The sequence below is a fragment of the Anguilla rostrata genome, chromosome 13, assembly GCF_018555375.3.
Source record: "Anguilla rostrata isolate EN2019 chromosome 13, ASM1855537v3, whole genome shotgun sequence".
NCBI lineage: Eukaryota > Metazoa > Chordata > Actinopteri > Anguilliformes > Anguillidae > Anguilla > Anguilla rostrata.
This window is the reverse complement of record NC_057945.1, coordinates 34,961,565-34,981,210: the sequence shown is the minus strand read 5'-3', so window position 1 is coordinate 34,981,210 and position 19,646 is coordinate 34,961,565. Positions and strand designations below refer to the sequence as shown.

The 19,646-nt window shown below is 45.9% G+C and overlaps 1 protein-coding gene across 2 annotated transcripts in view; it reads right to left on the bottom strand.

Annotated features, from left to right (window-relative positions):
- Positions 1-19,646, bottom strand: part of LOC135238574 (matrix remodeling-associated protein 8-like) — a 249,684-nt gene that overhangs the window by 227,303 nt on the left and 2,735 nt on the right. Inside the window, exons 2-10 of one of the 2 annotated variants that reach the window (XM_064306624.1) lie at positions 14,939-14,965; positions 14,342-14,644; positions 13,479-13,580; positions 12,455-12,943; positions 6,221-6,379; positions 5,314-5,344; positions 4,667-4,743; positions 4,185-4,262; positions 3,618-3,688 (exon numbers count right to left, since the gene is read on the bottom strand). In XM_064306624.1, the coding sequence (XP_064162694.1) occupies positions 3,663-3,688; positions 4,185-4,262; positions 4,667-4,743; positions 5,314-5,344; positions 6,221-6,379; positions 12,455-12,943; positions 13,479-13,580; positions 14,342-14,644; positions 14,939-14,965 (1,292 nt within the window). In that variant the 3' untranslated portion in view covers positions 3,618-3,662. Of the gene's footprint in view, positions 1-1,251; positions 3,689-4,184; positions 4,263-4,666; positions 4,744-5,313; positions 5,345-6,220; positions 6,380-12,454; positions 12,944-13,478; positions 13,581-14,341; positions 14,645-14,938; positions 14,966-19,646 lie in introns of those variants that run through there. The other variant, XM_064306623.1, reaches the window with a different exon arrangement.

The window sequence follows — 19,646 nt, the reverse complement described above, 5'->3', positions numbered from 1 at the left end:
ACATGCCGAAACTATTGAGCCACACTTGGCATTTCTAGCCGTCTTTGGAATACGAAGCTTTAAATAAACACGTCCTGGAAAATATGCGTCCATTTCCCAAATTCAAGTACCAGGAGAAAAATAGTCCTTCATAGCCCTCAGAGAAGAGCTACACAAGACAGAGTTGGGCATTTAATTAACTGGTGGGTGGACATTGGATGTTGTTGATGTTTTTGTTTTTTTGGGCCTTGCTTAGAGTTACATGCTAAACATGGGAACGCAATTACTGTTCAGTCCACTTGTGGATAATTGTCACCCTTCGTTAATCTTATCGGTAAATGCTGAAGGATCACGTGTGTGTTTTACAATGTAAACAACCCATGGATTAAGGCAAAAACCTCTCTCCATAGGGTTTAATTCACAAAATGAGTAACATTTGAGTTAACTTGTCTTTGTTTGTGACTCATGCACCCAGTGCACATAGCCGACTATTTCATGAGGGAAACAGGTGAGGGTTCAGTGTTTGTATCACATGATGTCCTTACGGGACAAAATGTTCAGCATGTACTATAAATACTGAACCACCACTAATTTCTACAGTTACAGTAAAGCATATGGAGAGAGAGAAGTTGTCATATGGATGTGGGAGTTATTTTCATCCGATTCCAGTCTTTGTTTAAGCCTGGTCTTTTGACTCAACATCGTAGGTAGCCAGGCAGAGTGGGTTTACCACAAACACCCTAACATTAGGTAATGTGACTCAAATAACAGTCTGTCCCTTAAGTTCAATTTCACCTCAAAAAATAGTGAACCTTTTACTAGCTCACAAAATGCCCACAGTGACATTCTAAACAGCACCCTTTCCTATCCTAAGGTCTGTGAATTTTATAATAAAAGTCTGTTAAATAGTTAAGGTTTTAAACTGTAAACAGCTGAAATGTAAATAATTGTATTACTTATAGTGAAACACAATAATACATTTAACATTTGTTTGATATGGAGGCTGTTACCATATACTTAGCATTTCGTTACCGTTATTAATTCCGACAAAGTACTGGCAACCCAGTATTTTACAGTAAAATAAAATATATATATATATACTGTATATTTTTTTACATTGTATATAGTCACTTACTTGAACCTGAGTACAGCAGAACAAAGAAACATGTTTTACTCATGGCTGCACAATAAAAAAAAAAACAGTCAAGGTGTTCGTAACGGGCAGGTTCACTGACACGTGAGCAGAACAGAGCTACTAATGTACAGACACAGTTGCAGAATCCAGTTCTTTTATTGGAATGCATAAACACATTGTTTCATTGCCTTCTTTGATGCTCAAAACAACATCTTCATACGCTGAACACTCCCACCACCACCACCACCACCACCCTTGCACAAACTGTATTACAGAGCTTTCCAAAACACCTGTCCTAGCCTACGCTTACCGTGTGAACTGGTCTCGATGATCACGGCTATCGATAGCTGTAACGTGAGGAGCGTTGGCCCTTATCGGAACCTGCGTTTTGTAGTTGTTCCAATGACCTTCGGTATGCACTTACTGTACATCGCTTTGGATAAAAGCGCTTGCCAAATAAACGTTACGCAATGCAATGCAATGTAATGTAATGTAAGACCTATGGAGCTGTAATCTTGCCGGCTCTCTCTCAGCCTCCAGCACTGTCGTGAATGGGAAATTCATTAAATCAGGTTAGCCGACCTGCAGGTTAGCCCACAGAGCCCTTGGCCCTCTAGAACAGTGATTCTCAAACTGGGGTCCACGGTAATATGTGGAAATGTTTTTTAGTTCCTGTGCACCGAGTTGCAGGACAAATGCTTTTACTGCTTCTCGAGCACATGCTGTAATCTTTGGCTTGCCGATGCGTGACTGCGAGGAAGTTGCACATCTGCCTGTCGTACCTTTTTGGGCAAATATTTAAAAGAAAAGTGCTGTGCCAGCCATAATCACGACGCCACGAGAACAGTAGCATTCAAATAATGGATACACAAGAGCAGTACAATTAAAGTACAGAAACGATGGCGATAAAAAAAAAAACAGGAACTGCAACATGAAGGAGAGAGGAGGAGTCTGTGTCTGCATAGAAGAGGAAGCAGGTCTTCACCTGTGTGACATCACTGTGTTATCAGATCAGTGTTTATCTGCTTTGATGAACCACCGGGCTGCACAGTGGCTAGGAAACTGGATCAGGCGCTACAAGGATGCAATTTAGCACTCCTGGCATCGAACGAGCTACCTCTCGATTACTCCAGTGAGAAAAAGAAGAAAGAAAAATTAAAACGAGCAAAAAAGAAAAACAAAAAGAATCCAGCTTTCTAGCTCAATACTTAACGGTTCCTGAGCTGGACATAAATAATAAAAGGCAATGTAACATTCATTCACACGTAGCTCTGTTATTAATATTCTCGTCGTATATTTCCCTGGTACATTAACTGGCGGACGTTTCAGCTTGAGGGAACGATGAACTATAAATCAAATGTGACGGCTTTCAAAGCCAGCAGCAGAAGCAGGCCGGTATACTGCATGTCAAATTTAAGTCTACAGCATTTGCTTGATAAAAAAAAAAAGTTATTTGTTGACGCCTATCTGTGTAAGGAAGCACATGAGGAAAAACAGCAAGTATGAATGTAGTTAACTGATCTAACAAGCCAAGCACGGACACCAAGACAAATGGATTATATGAAAGGAAATAGAAACATTTGGACCATCTGTGACATTCTAAAGAAACACACTTCTGCCTAATGATTTCATTTCTATTTTGTGTTCCACAATGGCCTTACAGTATGCAAACACTGCCATGCCTTACAGCATACAAACACTGCCATGTATTCAGGTAACACAGCACAGATGGGAAACTTTCAGCCCAGCTGGATCCAAGATGCAGCCACTGTTATTACACAAAGTGAATGACAAAATCAGCCCTTAAAAAGATAAAAAGGAATACAATTCAATGGCGTATTTTACCATATATTGCTTGGCACACAGGGAAAAAGCAATATATCGTAAAACATACATTTACAGTGAAAGGAATATATTTTAAACATATATTAGGAGACCCTGTAAAAGAAATAGAGCAGCCAAGCAGCTTTCATACATGTAATCCTATACTTACATTCTAATATAGTCAAACTGTATCCACTTAACTAAAATAAAATCTGAAATATACTGATATTTCATATATGAATATGGAACTAATTTACACATTTAGCAACAAGTATTGCCATATGCTGTATGAAATGCCTTTGAACATTTTTTTTAAGTTTAGTATTAAAAAATCTATTAAATCTATTAATATATACATAAATTATTGTCATTATTAAAAAATATTTTTGTTCCATTTTGGACCATATTCGATCATACATTGATATACACTTATGTCAATATATGTTTCAATAGCAATAGCGCAATGCCGATAGCTTTGTGGGAAAAGTAGGCAAGTTTGGAGGATGTCAGGGCTTTCCGTCCATGCAGGGAATCAGCATGAAGGCGGTGGAAGATTGGCTTGGGCACACAGATGGTGCAGTAAAACAGTGAAATTTGGGGGGCTCTCCCCTCTCTCCTTCGTACAGTCTTTACGCAAACCCCTCCCACCCCACTCTCCATTCGTTCTCCCCTCCCCTCTTTTTTAGTGTGCCCTGGGCCAGCCAGTGGCGTTCCGGTCCGGTCCTCACTTCCATGCAGTTTTATCCATCTCTAGAGAGAGAAGGAGAGAGAGGGAGGGAGAGAGAGGGAGAGGGAGAGAGAAATGCCATGGGAGAGCGAAGGGGGGAGGGAGAGGTAGAGGGAGAGAGAGAGGAAGAGAGAGGTACCGTGGGAGAGGGAAGTGGGGGAGAGAGAGAAGCAGAGGAAGAGGAAGGGAGGAGGAAAGAGAGGAGAGAGAAAACGAGAGGGGGGAGAGGAGAGAGGGAGAGAGAGGCAGAGGGAGGGTGGGGGGAATAGAGAGAAAGAGACCGAGAGAGAGAGAGAGAGAGGGAGGGAGGCAGGGGAAGAAAGATACGGAGGCTTTTGTCAGTGAATTTATTACTCTATTAAATTACACCCAGGGCTGTTTTTGAAAAATTGGCTGTAGCTTATCCTGCAAAAGGCAGTTAAGCTTAATCTAGGTCAATTAATCAGCTGGCTTTACATGGTAATTATGCAAATTGTTGCCACAGACGACTGGCAGGATTTAGAACTGTGGCTCTGTTACCTCTGTCCAGGTCGATGACCTTCGGGGAAGGCAGTTTACACATCTCGGCCTTCTCCTTCAGAAGGTTGTTTTTGTAGTCTGCGACAAAAGAAAACACGCTAATTAGAACAACCGCTGGAAAAGGTTTTCACCATAATCCAGGCTGGAAATTTGGGTGAGTGAGACAGTGGCACGATAAGAGGTGGAATATGAGATATGAGATATGAGATATGAGGTGGAAAATCCAGGTTCAGAAAGTTAAAAGTCCTCCCCAGTACTTTTTTGTTCCAGTCACCTGGATTTGCACCCAGATTAGCAAAATTCTTCAGCCAGGAGATGGAGCTAATCGCAGTGAAATCAGCTGGCTGAGTTTTTGTGTGGCAAGACTTTTATTTTCTGACCCCTAGAACTTTCCACCTCTGGATATGAACGGGCCCACGGCCCCCTGGGTAAGATGATGATGATGATGATGATGATGATGATGATGATGAATTTGAGCTCACCCCGCCTCATCTCCTCCTGGTTGCACATCTTGAGCTCTGTAACGCCCATCTCAAAGTCGTTGGTTGTCATGTTCCCCCTGAGAGATGGAGCAGAGAGTGACGTCATAGGCGAGTAAAATTGCTTTTAATGAGGCCCCTGCTCCTCATGAAAACCCCATAAATTATCACCAAAGGGGGTCAACAAAAGAGCTCTCTCCCATCCAAGGTCAGGTGTATAAGTGTGTGTGTGTGTGTGTGTGTGTGTGTGTGTGTGTGGTGTGTGTGTACATGCATGTGCATACTCCATGTGTGTGTGCATGTGTATGTGTGCAACTGCAAATTTTTAGCTGATATCCCTAGATCTTTTCGTAGTTCCCATGTTTTGTTGCTTTGATTTTTGTATTGTGCATTGCAGTAGATAGTTTTATACTAAAAACAGCACAGGGCATCATAAGCCTGGCAAATTAATTTCAATAAGGAGTACTTGAGGACAAATGGTACAGTAACTGCAAAGTAGGCAAATGATGATCATTCATTAAAATTAAATGTACTCATGGGAGCTCACAAAATGTTGAACAATATGTTCAGCAAAATATTCAGTAAATTTACAACAAAAAAAAAAGGTTTGTAGTAACATTATTTTGAATAACAGAGACCTATCATCTTACCTCTCAGATCTGCGCAGATCATACTCAAGAGCTGAAACAAACAAACACACACACACACAAACACACAAACACACACACACACACACTTATTAAAGGGCTGTTCTATGAGAAAACTATCTGTTGATTAACTAAATATACTCTATGTACAAACAGGAAGTGAGACGCTGTGTGGCTGACAGACAGACAGACAGACAGGAAGTGAGATGCTGCGTGGCGGACAGACAGACAGGAAGTGAGTTGCTGTGTGGCTGACAGACAGACAGACAGACAGGAAGTGAGACACTGTGTGGCTGACAGACAGACAGACAGACAGGAAGTGAGATGCTGTGTGGCTGACAGACAGACAGACAGACAGGAAGTGAGACGCTGTGTTGCTGACAGACAGACAGACAGACAGGAAGTGAGATGCTGTGGCGGACAGACAGACAGGAAGTGAGTTGCTGTGTGGCGGACAGACAACAGACAGACAGGAAGTGAGACGCTGTGTGGCTGACAGACAGACAGACAGACAGGAAGTGAGACGCTGTGTGGCTGACAGACAGACAGACAGGAAGTGAGACGCTGTGTGGCTGACAGACAGACAGACAGACAGGAGTGAGATGCTGTGTGGCGTGACAGACAGACAGACGACAGAGTGAGATGCTGCTGGCGGACAGACAGACAGACAGACAGCGGAAGTGAGATGCGTGTGGCGGACAGACAGACAGACAGACAGGAAGTGAGACGCTGTGTGGCTGACAGACAGACAGACAGACAGGAAGTGAGATGCTGTGTGGCTGACAGACAGACAGACAGACAGGAAGTGAGATGCTGTGTGGCTGACAGACAGACAGACAGACAGGAAGTGAGACGCTGTGTGGCGGACAGACAGACAGACAGACAGGAAGTGACACGCTGTGTGGCGGACCTCTCTTCTTGCATCTTCGGCTGAGCAGGATGAGCCCGATGGCGATCAGGGCCAGCATGAGGACAGTCGCCAGGATGTAGCCCAGCTGCTGCAGGAAGTGACCTCGATGCTCGGGCACGATGAAGTTGATGACGTGGGGCACCTCCACCACATTAGTGTCTGATGAGGAAGGGAACAATCTGGGGTCAGTGGCTCAGTACAGACCCACGCGTGCGTTATTCACAATACAGCGTTAAGGCAAAATTTTTGGAGCAAAGGGCTTCAAAGCCATCATTCTGCATAAAAGGGATTGTTCATAGAAAAACATAAATTCTTGTCCTGTGTAGTACGTTTGTAGTACATTTATTTACCAGGGGGATGAACAAACATTTTACAATAAACGCAATAAAGCAGCACTGCTTAGAAATTTTGCATTGAAAACCCAGGGGAAAGGCTTGGTGTAGTGCTCCCTTTAGAATGTTTTTTTAAAAATACTTTAAAAACAGTTGAACCATTTATCTAGTTGGAAAAAAAAAACTTTGAATTTTTTCTTCAAGGCAAATCTTATCAGGGCAGTAGAGATAAGTTGCTTTTTCCCTGGGAAAGTTCAGGAATTGAGCACTTTGGTTGAAGTTGGCAAGGCAGAGACACCTGTGTTGGGAACAGGGAATGGACGAGCCAGGTTGCAGATCACCCACACAAGAGCGTCGCGGAAAGCTCAAGCCAAACAGTTTGCTGAGAAGCTCCATTCCGACTGCACACATCCATTCCGCTGAGACTAGGAGTTTGAGCCGAGCCCGTGCTAGTTTCCTGCAGCCTGCCTCTCTCTCTGCCCGCCAAGGAGGAGCTGCGGAGCGCCGGCCAAGTGTTTTTGAGCCGAAATGAGTTCCAGACCTGAAGTCATGCAGCGATTTATTTTTCCTGGCAGAACAAACCGAGCAAGGGAGGGGGGGGGGGAAGCGGAGACGGTGACGAGAAGCAAGAGGAATTGGGTCTTCGCTGGACTACGCCTGTTACAGTATGTGCTTTTTCTTCAAAGATTCTTAAGTCTTGCTTCCTCCCCATTTCAAAAAGAGGCACAAACTCTCTCTCTCTCTCCCCGGCAACGGCCTCTCCTCGGGAACAAACGGCCAAGCAGCCTGACTGACAGCCGCCAGGAAGTGATGTCACGAGCCAGGGGTGTGAGGGGGGGCTACACATCAAAAGGGGCTGGGAGGCGCCGGCTTTGTAGCCATGGAAACCAAGGCTGCACGGCAGAGGCAGGTAAGAGGCAAGAGGGAAGACAAAGAGAAGCAGGGGATGAGGTGAAACAGGAGGTCAGAGAAGAGGGGAGAGGCTGTTTTTTTTCTTCCCCCAGAGGCTGAGAGGATTTGCCCACCAATGACAAAAACAAGTCACAAGCGGTCAGCCGCAGCGTAAAAAGGAAGCCCACAATAGCGCAGACACTTTCATTAGGGCAGCGTGGGAGATCAGTCAGTCTGCGTCAGCGCTTCGCGGTCTGAAAAACATTTGCGTTGCTCATAAAAGATCTGCAGATCAGAACGACAATTCGACTACGGACGGGGAGACTCAGGGCTCAGAAATTCAAAATGTCCGAAAATCCAAAATGCCCAGAGTTCAAAATGACGATAACAGCTAACTACACTTGAAAAAACATAATTTCACTGTTCAACAGTTTACTGTAACATGATCAAAAGCACATTCACATGGAAGTTTAAATAATGTATTGCTGAAAAAAGAAGAAGAATAACACAGTGAACCCCAAAGAACTCTTTAAAAGCCACTCTTTACAAGACTGCTAAATAAATATCAACTTCAATCAGACATGGATTTAATGTAATCTTCTTTTTTTTGGTACCATCGAAACACGGTTAATATTGATAATTTACATTTTGTGTTACACTTTTTGGGAGTGTATTGTTCTGTAGAGGAGCAAGGGCAAGGAGGGGCACATACTGTATGGGTGGCTGAAACTAAGCTGCAATAAACCGCAGTCAGCAATCTGCTCCTTGGCTGCACTCACAAATTCACACCCCCCCCCTCCTCACCCCCCCTGCCGTGGCATTGTAATTTGAGGGCAGGGCAATACAAGCGCACAAAGACATGATTCTCATTACCCCAGCTGGAGCAGGCCTCCGTAATGACTATCATCAGGGGACCTCTGTCTGCTTGCCCCGATCACCATCATTACCTGCCCTACCTAATGTTTAAAAGCGTAGCGTAGCACTGCGGCTAGCAATGAAGGACCTCTGTTCCTCAGCAAGCCTAACCACCAATCCACAGACACCCCTCTACACAAAATGTAAAATGACAATGCATTCTATATTATTTGCCTTAAGTATTTTTTTTTGTGTACTAAAAAGTGAACATTGTAACTTGCATACTTAATGTGAATATCTCTGTATTTCGTGGAGTACAGTCCTGCTAGGCTTCTCTCATGACAGTACTAGTGATGCCAGAGTTCCAATCATGGGTGTAAATTTGCAGGTTGGGAAATTGTGGACCGGGGTGGGGGGGGTAGGGGGAGGGATTGCGATCAGGAACCGGGGGGGGGGCCTTTGATTTTTTGGTGTACCTTTGGCTAGGAGGCTCAGTACACAGCATGTTGCTGCTAGTGTCTCATGGCCTCATGAGTCCCCCCCCCACCCCACCCCCCCCAGTTTATTCTACACTGACCTACATACTTCCTGATACACATCTGCTTGTGGGCGGAGGACTACTCTTTCCCTCTTACTCAGTGGGATAAGTAAGCGGCTCACGAAGAGCCTAGGGCCAGAACAGAGAGAAGTGAGCAACGCTGACGGGTGTTAATGGTTTTGATTGCAGTGCACAGTTTACAGCACCAGGAATAAACGGTCAAAACCAAAAGTATGGTTCACCATGCGTGTATTGTGCCGCTGTAAATGTACGGGAACCTCTTGAGTGCAGCCAGAGGTAGTGACCCAACCAAGGACATAGATCTCATTTCAAATTTTGGGGAGTGGAGACAACATAAAACAGGATATTTTCTTTAGGATATCCCTTTCAGGCGAACACTAACAGTACCACCCAACACAACATGATAATACGCGTGTCCCCTGTCCCCCACACCCCTCTTCCAAGATCTACATCCATCATGGACAATCAGCACAAGGTGCAGTACCTAAATGGGGGGGGGCCTGGAGGGGGTGGGCGGGGGGGACGTTACCCTGGTTACCTGCCACTGAATGAGCGTAATAATGAAATCCCCAATTAAATGTGCCCTCGCTCGCTGAGCATCGCCCCTCTGCCTCGGCCTTTGGGTCATTCACCCCCACCCCCCCGAGGGTCCAGGCACCCAGGCCACAGGAGGGCTGTCATCTGACAGGGACATTTCCCATAATTCTCCAGCACAAACAAGGAAGTGAAGGACTTGTGTGGCCCGACTGTCCGAAAATTCGGTGCTCCCCAGACACCACCAGAGCCAAAAACACCACAACTCAGAGGGTTCAGCCCTGAAAAGAAAAACGGACGGAAATCTCGCAGGGTTCACAGTCGTCTGCACCGGAGAGCGCAGGGAACAGGGAACTAAGTATAGCGCGGACCTAAAATGGCTCCTCCTTCCTCCCCCTGTTAGTATTATTATGGTACGAAACCATGCGATGCTTTTTCTGCCGATTCTGATCTGGGGCGGATCCTTTCGCTTCCAACAAAAACAAGGCAGAGGAATGGGCCAACATTTTTTTTGAAGGGGGGGAAGGGGGAGAGGGGGAGAGGGGGGGAAGAAATGACAAAAATCTAACATAACCTCCCTCTCGCTGAGGACCTTCAAGTAACAGACGGCCAGATGCAGCACAGATGTGGGCTGCTTCCTTTTCCTGTCGATACAAACGACTCGCACCACCGAATACAGAGAGAGAGGAAGAGGGAGAGACTGCAGGGTCTGTGTTTGTGTACTCTTAATGCACACTCACACAGTACGAGAAAGATGGACCACTTTAACCCTTTAAGGTGTAAGACCTGTGACAAATATGCGATTAGAATGTTCTTAACTGAACATTCTAATGATGATGTAACAATCGCTACTGGTAACTGAAAGCAGTAGAATTTTGAAGAAAAAACAAAAACATTCCAAAAAACCTACTCTTCAAATGGCTAATGTAAATCAATGTTTCATCACACTTTGTTATCTCCAGAAAAGAGATAAATTCACTGTAAGCACAACATTTTTCTAATGAAAACGATCCCTCCACAGCTCCTGTGCTCTCCTGTAAGGTCTGCAAAATCATAGCTGCTGTAGACACTGAAACTCCTCTAATAAAAAGCAGGATTTGTGTCTCAGACCCCGCCATTATTGGTTTCTCAGAAGGAGCGCCCTCCTCCCACTGCATCTCTTTCTTCACTCTCCCACAACCTGAGAAGGCAAAGCCAAGCCTCCCCCTCTCTCTCTCTGCCTGATCCAAACAACACAGCTCCTAAATCTCCCCCCCTCCTAAATTTCCCCTCGATGAACAACAAACACAAAAACTGGGCTATCTGATCGTCGGGGCTGTCCAGAGGAAGAGAGGGAGGCTGAGAAAGGGGAGAGAAACGAGGCAGCTAAAGGAAAGAACAAAAGAGAAAAAGACTGAAAGATGGGCGAGGGTTGGCAGTAATGTGTAACACTGAAACCGAGGTAAACCCTGGTAATTTACTGAAGGGTGGGCGTGGGAGCCGTGGGCGAGACTCCAGACAAAAGCGGAGGCCGCTTTTGAATTCAGACGCCCCCCCCCACCTCCCCGCCTTCCCCGTCCTCCCCTCTCCCCCTCTGTGTGCTCAGTTGGGAGGCAGACGGGGGAGTCTGGGGTGGGGTGGGGGGGGAACTGGACTTGGTCTGGCTCGGAGACATGCTGACTACCAGCAAGAAAATGCAGAACAAAACATATATAAATGAAATCCAGTTACAACCACAAACTATTCCCCACCCTCACCACCCCCACCCTCTTGTCCCAGAGAAACGTGAGGGAAAAAGGGAAACTGAGAGGGTGGGCACTCCGAGAAAACAGGAGAACAGACAAAAACAGGAGTGAGAGAAAAAGAGGAGAGAAAGTGAAGAAAAAATTAGGAAAGGGCAAAAAAAAAAAAATGAGGATGAACCCTTCGCGGGGCATGGCTGAGCTCAGCTGGGAGACGACATCAATAAATCACTCGAACCCAAACCTCCTACACCAACGCTCCTCCCAGACCCTATAGTTCATATTACTACAACACTACAGTGCTACCACTGCGCTATCTCTACACAGCACTGCTTGAAATGCACTACTACAACCACTATCACCACTACTACTACCAACCCATGTGCTCATACACTACTACTACTACACTCCACGCTGCATACTAGCTACTACTACCACTACTACACTACTACTACCACTACCACTACTGCTCAGTGCTCTAATACTACTACTACTACTACTACACTACTACTACCACTACCTACATACCACTACACTACTCTACACTACTACTCACTACCACACTACCACTGCTGCTACTATACTACTACTACTATACTACACTACCACTAACTACCACTACCAACTCTAACTACACTACTACTACACTGCTAATACACTACTACTACACTACCTATCCCGCTGCATACTCTATCTACTCACTACCTACTACCACTGTCTAACTCTACTACTACTAACTACACCACTACTGCTACCACTGCTGCTAATACTACTACTACTACCACTACTACTACCACTGCTGCTAATACTACTACTACTACTACTACCACTACCACTACTACTACCACTGCTGCTAATACTACTACTACTACTACTACTACTACCACTGCTGCTAATACTACTACTACTACCACTACTACCACTACCACTACTACTACCACTGCTGCTAATACTACTACTACTACACTACTACTCCACTCACTACCACTACGCTCTACTACATACCACTACTACTACACTGCTGCTAATACTACTACACTCCACTACTACTACCACTGCGCTAACTACTACTACCACTACCACTATACTACTACTTCATACTACTACACTACTACTACCTACCACCCATACTACCACTGCTGTATACTACTCTACTACCACTGCTACTACCACTGCTGCAAATACTACTACTACCTCACTATATACCACTACTACCACAGCTGTAGCATATTTACTTCACTACTACTCCTGTTACTACTCTACTTGTAACAGTAGCATTTTATTCACAGTTGTTCCTGTCTACTGGGTCACAGAAACGCCCGTCCGGGCCCGGATCTCTTACGCGGGTCGTCGTTGGGAAGGACGTGGGGGGCGGCGGTGAGGTCCGGGAGCGCGGGGGCGGCGGGGGCGGCAGGGGCGGCGGGGGCGGGGGGTCCCACGCTGAGGTGGAAGATGCGCCTCTCGTCCAGGCCGCAGTAGTGGTGGTGCAGGTGGCAGGAGTACACGCCCTGGTCCGGCCGCCGCAGGTCGGCGATGGTGAGGGAGAAGTCGCCGCGCGAGAAGGCGTCGCCCGTGATGTTCATCTTGCGCCGGAGGAAGAGCGGGCCGTACTGCCGGCGCTCGCCGGACGCGTACAGGTCGATCAGCCGGTCGGCGCGGTCGTGCCGGACCCCCGGGAGCTGCCGGTCCCAGTGCACCACCTGCTGGTCCTCCTCGCCGTGCGACTCGGTCCATACCGGCCGCCGGTTCACGCAGGGCAGCGCCACCGTGCTCCCCGCCAGCGCCACGAACACCGCCTTCTCCCCGTCCCAGAAGCGCCGCTCCTTGCGAGCTGCGCGGAGCGGAGGAGAGAGGGGTGAGCACTACTGCTATGGCCTCAGAGCCCAAAAACACAGAACTGATATTTAAAAAACCAGTAGAATCTCTAGATCTGTATCATCTAACATCATTTTCATATTTTGTTTTGCACATCTAGTGGTTTCTATAAAAAAACAGCCGAATCTCTAGATCTGTATCATTTAACATCATTTTCATATTTTGTTTTGCTTAATTTTTTTTCTGAACATTGTAAATTGTTGTTATGGTTGTTCTGGTATTGACCTGATGTGTAATACGCAAGAAATTTATTCAATAGGGCTTCAGTATTCACCAGACATTCATATTTCACTGCAGAAATATCTGCACATACAGCATACTGAGTGATGTTTGACTCCACTTTCATTCTGAGAGCTGACTGATGAACCACCAAAAAGTCAGTTAAAAAAGGAGGGAAAAGGAAGTTTTAAAAAAGCAACAGAAGTCAGCAAAATACGAAAGTGGCACTCTCTCGGGTGTGGGGTGAGGGGACACAGGGGCTCGGTTCTTACGTGATTTGGTAACGTTCAGCTGCACCTTAGTGGTCTCGTACAGGTGACAGTAGTGGTGATGCAGGTTACAGGAATAGATGCCTCTGTCACTCGTCGACACATCTGCGCAGACAGGAAACGCATCAGCGAATACACCTTTTCCCAGCAGCCCTTAGCCTTCAGGGTAACTGCACAGAACATATGGTTGGTTTGCACATTCTATTTATACAGCTGCACGTTTACTGGAGCTAAGAAAAGTAGGGAAGCTGCATTTATTTAAAGCTGCTTTTAATTTGAAATTGTTGTATGTAGTGAACGCCTGTTATGGCTGTAGTACTGTATTAATTTTTACATTTTTACAGAGGTGCTGAAGGTCCAGGGGTCAGAAAGTAAAAGGCCTGCCATGCGTTTCTTCCGCCCGTAAAAACTCAGCAAGATGATTTCACTGATTAGTTGTACTTCTTGGCTGAAGAATTTTGCAAATCCGGGAGTTTGGAACAAAAATACAGGGGAGGACTTATATTTTCTGAACCTGGATTTTCCACCTCTGCATTTTTACACCTGGTTGCAAAGAAAATTTCCCTTCTAGGGCCAATAAAGGTACTAAACTGTACTGACCTGTACTGAACTGCATTAAACTGTACTGAACTGTTACTGAATGGTACTGAACATTACTCAAGGGCCCGAGAGAGGCATCCCAGCTGAGATTGAATAGAATTAATTTATGACAGCAGGTCGTTTTGCTAAACCACCACTTTAAAATTAAAACACCAATAACCGAATGGACTGATCTCCTGCCAATCAATAATCGAAAATCTGTATCCACCCATGAGTGGCAGTCGCATAAAAGCCCACAGGAACTGCGGTAATATTCGCCAGCTTACCCTTAATGACCAGGGAGAAGTTGCCGTCATCGAAGGCGGTCTTGGACATGCTGACGCGATCCTTGTTGTAGCCGTTGTAGATTCGCTGGTCTCCCGCCGAGAACATGTCCAGCAGCCTCTCCATGGCGAAGTCGGGCGGGCTCCGAAACAGGTCCCAGTGCACCACGCGCTGGCGGTCCTTCAGCCGGTCCTGGGTCCACACCATGCGCTGGCTGTGGCACTGCAGTACGGCCTCCGAGCCAGTGGGGGCGCTGATGTTGTACACGGCCACCACGACGCTCTCCCCGCCGTTCTGCCCTGACACTGGGGGACACACGGAAAGATGAAAATGACTGCAGCCACTTAGTGCTCATTAATGACTCGTGATTTTTGAAAAAAGTTTTTATGACTGATGACATATCAATGCCCTCCATGCCTGGCAACAAATTAAGCTACTTCATAAAGACAACTTCACTTCATTTCATTCACATGCATTCAAAAAGAGCAATATTTTAAAAATACACAGTACAGAAACTAAAGGGGATAGCATAAGGGATTATATCATGGCACAGACATGCAATTGTGAGGTTTCACACCGCTCGTGGCACTTTGACTTACCAACTGTGTGCAAGAATGCAGCAGGAACTGAAAAAGAGAAAGAAAGAATCAGAAAGAGTAAACTGAACAAACCCCCAGACTGCATAATAGCGAGGTAAAAAAAAAAGAGCTTTCCGTCAGTAAATGACGGTGGACACCGAAGCATGTACACGTCCCATTCTGCTAAAGACTGCACATACAGCTTCCCCCGCACGGTCAAACAGCATTTATATTTAGTCAGCTGTGATCGTTCATGACCACAATGTGTTTAGATATGACAGACAGACGCAAAGATTAGCAGAATTATCTGGGAGTTTTGGCAGACCTGATTCCGCGTGACCGCAATTTCCAACAGCAAATTTCACAGAGCCCAAGAATGTGTCTAACGGTAATAGTCTCTGTCATTCACCCCGACTTTACCAATGTTAAAGACGGTGTGCATTGCAGCTGAATTTTCGTCCAAATCAGCACTAAATATTTTATCATATCTTGATGTACATTTCTGTTTCAGAGGGAAAAATACAACCAAGTACATCCATGTATATTTGTGGACATCTTACAAGAATAGAGCAGTGAAATTCTACATTCTGTATTGCACATTTTTTAATTGGGGAAAAGAATAAGCCATCCAAAGCTTTTATAACACATCTTACCTTACCTCTTCATTAATGTCTTCATGGTTCAATGATAAATAGATTTGTTGTAAGAGCTGTATAGTACTGAATAGTGGTTTTCTGCATGGGCAAATTGCCCCCAATCCCTCTGTGCTACGGTCGAGCTCACAACTGCACAACCTGCTCTCAATTAATTGCTTGTTCCTTAAAAGAGCACCATAATTAAGACCTTTTTACAAGTCTGCCAGTCAGCAGTGCAACTATGTGTGTGTGTGTGTGCATGTGTGTGTGTGTGTGTGCACGTGAGAGAGAGAGAGAGAGAGAGGGGAGAGAGGATGATAGGAAAGAAGGGAAAACAGAAAATAGGATAGAGATGGCAGTAACAGACAGAACAAAGTTGACGAAGAAGATGAGAGGAGAGACTGAAGGAAAGTGGTACAAAAGAAACGTAGAAGCTTGGGATGGCAACGAGAAGAAAAAAAAGAGAGGTAAAAAAACAACCAACTAGCACAACTTTTAAAAAAAAAAAAAACCTATGGCTGCTGACTGTTCCTGTTATTCCTTCTTCAGACGTTCACACATACCACTGCGTCTGTAAGGCGACTGCTATGCACTGGCAGGTCAACACAAAGACACAGGGTGCACAGAGTCCCCATTCACCCCAGCCGCTGTCTGTCGACTTTAATACCCACGTGGCGAAAACACAGCCAGCGTTCACCGGCGCGCATTCAACAGCGTCAAAACGCATCGCCGCTACCCGCCATTTACACACGACTTCCCTTTCGGTAAACTAAAGTAAATGTTTGCTTGTTCTGCCACGGGGGGAAAAAAAAACAACCCTGAAGAACACGACAGATCTGGATAATTACCTCTCTGATTACCGAGCTTCGGTCAACAACCGACGACAGCACTTTTTTTTATTTTTACAATTTGTTTACAGGTCTGTAAATATGTGTACTACACTGTAGCTGTGTATGAGAGGGGATAGTGTGTTGTGCACATATTCATTTTCATAATTCAGGCCTGTTCTTTGAATTCAAATATATAGAAGGGCCTGTTAAATATGTTACTCCTACACGCCCACCTATATCCACACTACCTCACATACGCACACGGACCTCACCAGTCACGCAGAACTGGGACGCTGCAGCCGCGATGCGATGCATTTTGCAGACTCAGCAGGTGAATATGAGTCATGTAGCGGCAGTGGAATTTCCCCAGGTGAATCGACACACCTCTCCTACAGACAATCTCTGAGGAACTGAACGGCAGCCACAGCTGCCTCAAAACAAAACGCTTTTTTTCTTTTTCTTTCTTTTTTAAATGTTTTTTATTTTTATTTTTTTAAAAAAATTTTTTAGCTCAGGCTACCGCAGGTGTGGGTTCTTTTCACAGGCAAATGTTTATATTTTTTTATTACACGTGTTGAGCAAAACTCCGGTCTGTTTGAGAGCTCGGAGAAGGCCAGTTATTTCTGTGAGGGGACGTACAGGACTGAGATGTGCTGGAGGTTTGTGGACACGGCCACAGAGGGTAATGGAAAGCAGGCCTTTTCCTGAGGTAGTCGTGGCAGTCCGGTGGCGGGTGGTGTCTGGGGTAACTGAGCCGGACCACAGTCACCTTCTTTCAGAGCAAGGAGCAAGTTTCCTGTACACTGAAACAAGGCCGAAGTGATACACAAATCCTACTGTATAATCAGCCCTTCAGCTTTCCTCATGCGAACACACACACCACACACATCACAGGCACACAGACGCACACAAGCACATGCACACACTCGCACTCATACACATGCACAAACACACTGGTTACAGGAAAAGCTGAAATGTTTGCAACGTTAGTGGTAATAATATAGTAGAAAAGAATGTAGTATATTACCACATTAAATAGATAAATGTATATTGCAATACTTAACATCACAGTTTAAGATGCTTCTATAAGCAACACACATGACTGCTGTGAAGCTGATGTGGGAAAATCACACAATGACCAGAACTATTTACAACCAAAATCATGATGTCATGAATGCATGTGTTTAACACTGACTAACTGACTAATCAGCAGAAAGGCAGTCAGGAAATGCATTCTGGTATCTGGAGTCCAAACCCCTTTTGTGAACTACTTGTCTCAGCTGTCCTTCGCTAGCAATATAAACGGAATCCGCCAACAAATATTTGTTCGTAATCAATATTCCCATTAAAAAAGCACAGACAAAGCCCTCTTTACCATAGCAGACGGTGAGAAAACAGAATGAAATGCGACTAAAATGCTGTTCAGAGAAAAGAGCTGGCGTCAGCATGTCCATTCATTTAATCCCGTAAGTATCTGCTAGGGGGGGTTTCAGAAAACGGCCAAAAAAAAAAAAGCTGCTAAAGCTGCTTGGCATCGCATCCCAGTGGAACCGTGGGAGACGGCCAAAAACCCCGTCCTGAAGATCATGACAAATCCGCACCCCCCCCCAAAATAAAAAGAACAGAGAGGAATAGCTGGGTCTGTACGCATCGACCTTGGGAAGCCTCATCGACAGCTGAGAGAGAGCGCTTGCGTGAGACACTCTGCTGGAATGTGCTGAGGGGCACTCAGCAAGATGTTCCTCCACGTGTACAGAGACACACACACATACACACACACACACACAAATACACACACACACACACACACACACACACGTGCACACACACACAAATACACACACACACACACACACACACACACACAGACGTGCACACACACACAAATACACACACACACACACACACACAACACACACACACACACACACACGCACACACACACACACACACACACAGATACACACACACACACACACACACATACACACACACACACACACACAGATACACACACACACGCACACACACACACACACATACACACGCACACACACACACTCACACATAGACACCCACACGCGCACACACACACACATAGACACCCACACGCGCACACACTGACACCCACACACATGCGCACACACAGACACACACAAACGCACACCCGCACATACACGCGCACACACAGACACCCACACACATGCGCACACACAGACACACACACACACACACACACTCACAGACACAAAAACACACACAGACACCCACACACACGTGCACACGCACACACAGACACACACACACATGCACACACACAGACACACATGCACTCACACACAGACACACACACACGCACTCACAGACACAATAACACACACGGACACAGACACACACATGCATACACACAAGGACACACACACCTGCACAGACACATACACACAAACACACACACACACACACATGCACACACATCCACACAAACAAACACACACACACATGCACTCACACACACACACACACACACACACACACACTTCATCCCTCCTGCTGAGAGTCAAGATGCAGACACACCAACAAGTTGCGGATGCAGTCAATGACTCTCAGGCTACGGCTGCATATCAGGAAGCAGCCAATGGGAGGCCAGCTCTTCCCCGGGGTAAAGCTGTAGCCCCGGGAGGTGGAGGGCTGTGTTGGCACTTGCACAGCCGAGCTGGCGTCAGTCACACACTGTTCTGTTTACCTCCTCGGATCTGCTGAGCACGCAGTTTTACTGAGCTGGGACTTTCCCCCAGGAGTCTTACGCCAGAACAGCAACCTTCCAGGGGCTGTCTAATTATGCCCAAAACTCAGAGGCTTCGCTAATCCCGGTGTGAGGACGAACTGTTTAACACTCCCCTCCTCACACCGCACACTGTTCACTCAACCCTGAGGCTTCACTAATCCCTGTGTGAGGACGAACTGTTTAACACTCCCCTCCTCACACCGCACACTGTTCACTCAACCCTGAGGCTTCACTAATCCCTGTGTGAGGACGAACTGCTTAACACTCCCCTCCTCACACCGCACACTGTTCACTCAACCCTGAGGCTTCACTAATCCCAGTGTGAGGATAAACTGTTTAACACTCCCCTCCTCACACCGCACACTGTTCACTCAACCCTGAGGCTTCACTAATCCCTGTGTGAGGATAAACTGTTTAACACTCCCCTCCTCACACCGCACACTGTTCACTCAACCCTGAGGCTTCACTAATCCCAGTGT